The sequence below is a fragment of the Apteryx rowi genome, unplaced genomic scaffold (genome assembly GCF_003343035.1).
Source record: "Apteryx rowi isolate R43461 unplaced genomic scaffold, aptRow1 scaffold_641, whole genome shotgun sequence".
In the NCBI taxonomy this organism is placed as follows: domain Eukaryota; kingdom Metazoa; phylum Chordata; class Aves; order Apterygiformes; family Apterygidae; genus Apteryx; species Apteryx rowi.
The window spans coordinates 395,797-398,818 of NW_020450918.1; the positions used below are offsets into that span (position 1 = coordinate 395,797).

The 3,022-nt window shown below is 44.4% G+C and overlaps 1 protein-coding gene across 1 annotated transcript; it reads left to right on the plus strand.

The window, feature by feature from the left end:
• Positions 1-1,276: 1,276 nt before the first annotated feature.
• On the plus strand, positions 1,277-2,089 carry LOC112974958. Its single transcript, XM_026084477.1, has one exon. The coding sequence runs from the start codon at positions 1,277-1,279 to the stop codon at positions 2,087-2,089; it is 813 nt and encodes a 270-aa protein (XP_025940262.1).
• The last annotated feature ends 933 nt before the right edge of the window (positions 2,090-3,022 follow it).

Below are 3,022 nucleotides of genomic sequence, written 5' to 3' on the forward strand. Positions count from 1 at the left end.
AGTGTTGATACTTGATACTTGGGCGTAGATCTTTTCCTTAAAGATTAGGACAGCATAATTCAATATGGGTGTTCTTTAGACACTTCAGTCTACAGCTTCTGCCTGCTTTTATGCGTAGTGTTCAGTGGTGCTGAATGCTTGCTTCATTTTTGCATTTAGTTTGTTAATGTATCTAAAGTTTCTCTAAGCTTATTTTCTCTGAAGGAACATGCATGTACACAGGAGCCCAGAATGTTCCCCCTCTTTTGGGTGCTGTATTTGCTCCTTGCTGACTTACAGGGAGGAGAAGGGCTGGATATATTTTCCCCCTGTAGAATGAGTGAATCAGGCACTTGGGTTTTTTTGATGCTGAAAGAATGCCACCTGACCCTGGCTTTCGTTTTGATGCTCAAACATAACGTAAAAGCTGGATGCCAAGGAGGAATATCCTCTTGTAGGGGGGAAAGAAAGGGAGAGAAAAAAAAGGAAGAAAAACAAACCCCGCACTTCTCTGTGATTGGGATTCACTGTGTTGTTGCTGGGTGGAACAGAGCAATGATGTTGCTGCCACTGCTTCTGCACCGTGATGTTTCTGTTCCAGGTTTTGCTGACTCATATTCAAGAAAACATGATGCACAGACACAATGCACTATAACTCTTTTTTTCCCCCACTAACCTCGGTAAGTGCTTTTTTCCTGTCTATGGCTAGCCTAGTGCTAATGTAGCTCTACTGTTAAAAGAGAATTAATAGGGGGGGGAAAAGGTAACCTTGTAAACAAGCTGGTGGGAGACAAATTAATCTAGGAGAGGGAATTTAAATGCAACCTGCTGTTTGTGGTACATCCACATCTCTTTAAAGCTGATCAATCCTGATAACTCACCCATCACTACAAACTACACTTGCTGGAGCTGTGTTCATAAATGGGAGAAGTGCTTACAATACCTATTTACAACTGTATTCTGTTTAATTAGTCAGCACAGGCAGTGCTGCAGGGATAGATCACTTTGCTTTAAAGATTTGAGAATGTTAATAGTACAGTATATCATTTTAATTATTATTGGATTAATGTTGTGTCTCAAAGAACATCTAATGCAAATCACAAGAAATGGCCTGAAGTGACCCAAGGGTTGTGCTTTATTAGAAGAGTAATAGGTCCATTGCTTAAATATAGAGAAAGATTCTTTCTTCAAATGTCACTCTGCACTGGGCTTCTGTGTGTGCACATGTCTGTGTGTGGAAATGAAATCCTCTCGCTTCCACTTTGTTCACAGCAAGTTTCTGTAGCTCATGCAATAAATGGCTGAGAAAGTAGGTTTAATGCCAAGAGATGAAGAGGAGATCCAAAATAACGGTGATGAAGACCCATTCCAGAGCTGTGATGCTGTGGCAGCACCCTCCAGTTGCCCTGCTAGTCCTTTGCTAGCCAGTCTTCGTGAAGGCAAGGGAAGCTCAGCAGTGCCAGAAGGACTGTCCGTTCTCTCTAGCCTGGCCATGGCTCAGGAAAAAGCTCCTGCTGGACCGGAGATCTTCAGTGGTGACAAGGCACAAAGCACAGCCTCTAGGTTCTCCGAGTATCTTTCAACAGATATCAATATGTTGTTAGGTGGCTCGTCTCATCTCGTGGCAGTCTGTAAGCTGGAGCCTGTGGGCATATCCTCTCCATGCTCAGAAAACCTCCACTGGGACTGCAGCCAAAATTCGGCAGAGTCACAGCTCCCAAGGGCTTCCAATGGCTCTCATGAGCCGCAAACTGTCGCTGCCCTGCTAGTAAGCAAATTGGGTTGCTGTCATGCAGGGGCTCCTAATACACAGCACACTTGCAGTGGCACAGAGGATGATACGATCCCTTGTAGCCTGGGCCAGGCAATTTGGATGAAGACCACAAAAGTAATGGAGACCTTAGAAAAGAGGAAAAAGGAGGAAAAGGAGAAGTATCGGCTCCAGCTAGCTATGTACCGAAGACTTCTGCTGTTGCGCTCAATCAGGAGTTTGCATAAGCAGCTGGAGCAGCAGCAGGCCAGATTGCAGGAATGCTATGGTACAGTAATAAATACCAAGAAAGAAGTGTTGAAACACATTTGCTCAACCTCGCCCTCACCCTCACTATAATCATGTTGCTGCATGCAGAAACGAGCTTTGTAATGCCACTGGAGCCATCAGGAAGCTTTCACGCCATAGGGGTGGTGCCCTTAATACCCAAGAGTATGTGCCCAAGTCTACTGAGAGCAGAGAAGGAACAACAGAATAAGAAGAAGGGGGAAGTTAAAGTGTTGGCCCCTGAATTCATCTGGAGGAGTCTGTGTAAGAAGTTGACTCCTGATGCACACTCAAGGCCTTAGGTTGAAATAGGATATTTTCCATATAGGTTTTTGAAAAGAGAAAACTGGGAACCTAGTCTAACACCTGATCTGTAAAGCTGATCAGATGCCAGAGCTGCTGCCTGCTGAATATGYTGTGTTGCACGTGTCCATTGTACTTTCAGCAGTAACAAAACTTGACCAGAAATAGGGTTTGTTTGTCCTCAAGAATATTGGTAGTCTAGAAAGCTGGGGTAATTGAAAACAGTGAAGTTCAGCCTTGGTGAATGGGTGAAGCGTGGGTTTCCCATGGATTTTGTCTCAGTGCTTCTCGCTGCTGTGGATTTTCAGCGCCTCCTGGGCTTCAGAGCCTATGGTGCAGACTGACCACTAAGTCTCTCTTCTCCACCGAGCTGCCTGTTTTTCCACAAAACCTCTAGGTCCATCATATGTTTGCGATCTCTATCCTTCTATTAATGAAAGTGAAATTATTGTGGGAAGGTAGGACAGTCAAACGCATGTACAGAGAGACAGTGCAATTGTATAAGCCTTATTTCCTTAGGAAAGCAAGCTAAAAACAAAGGCCTCATAATCTGGCATTATATTGGAAACCCAGACTGGCAGTGCCAGGGGAACGTTTGAGGGCTGCACAATTATTAATCTGCTGCAAACTCCCAGTGGCATTAGCGTCTGCAAATCAAGCATGTTTTGTGCCTTACTGCTGTCATTTAATGGAAGTTGGTGA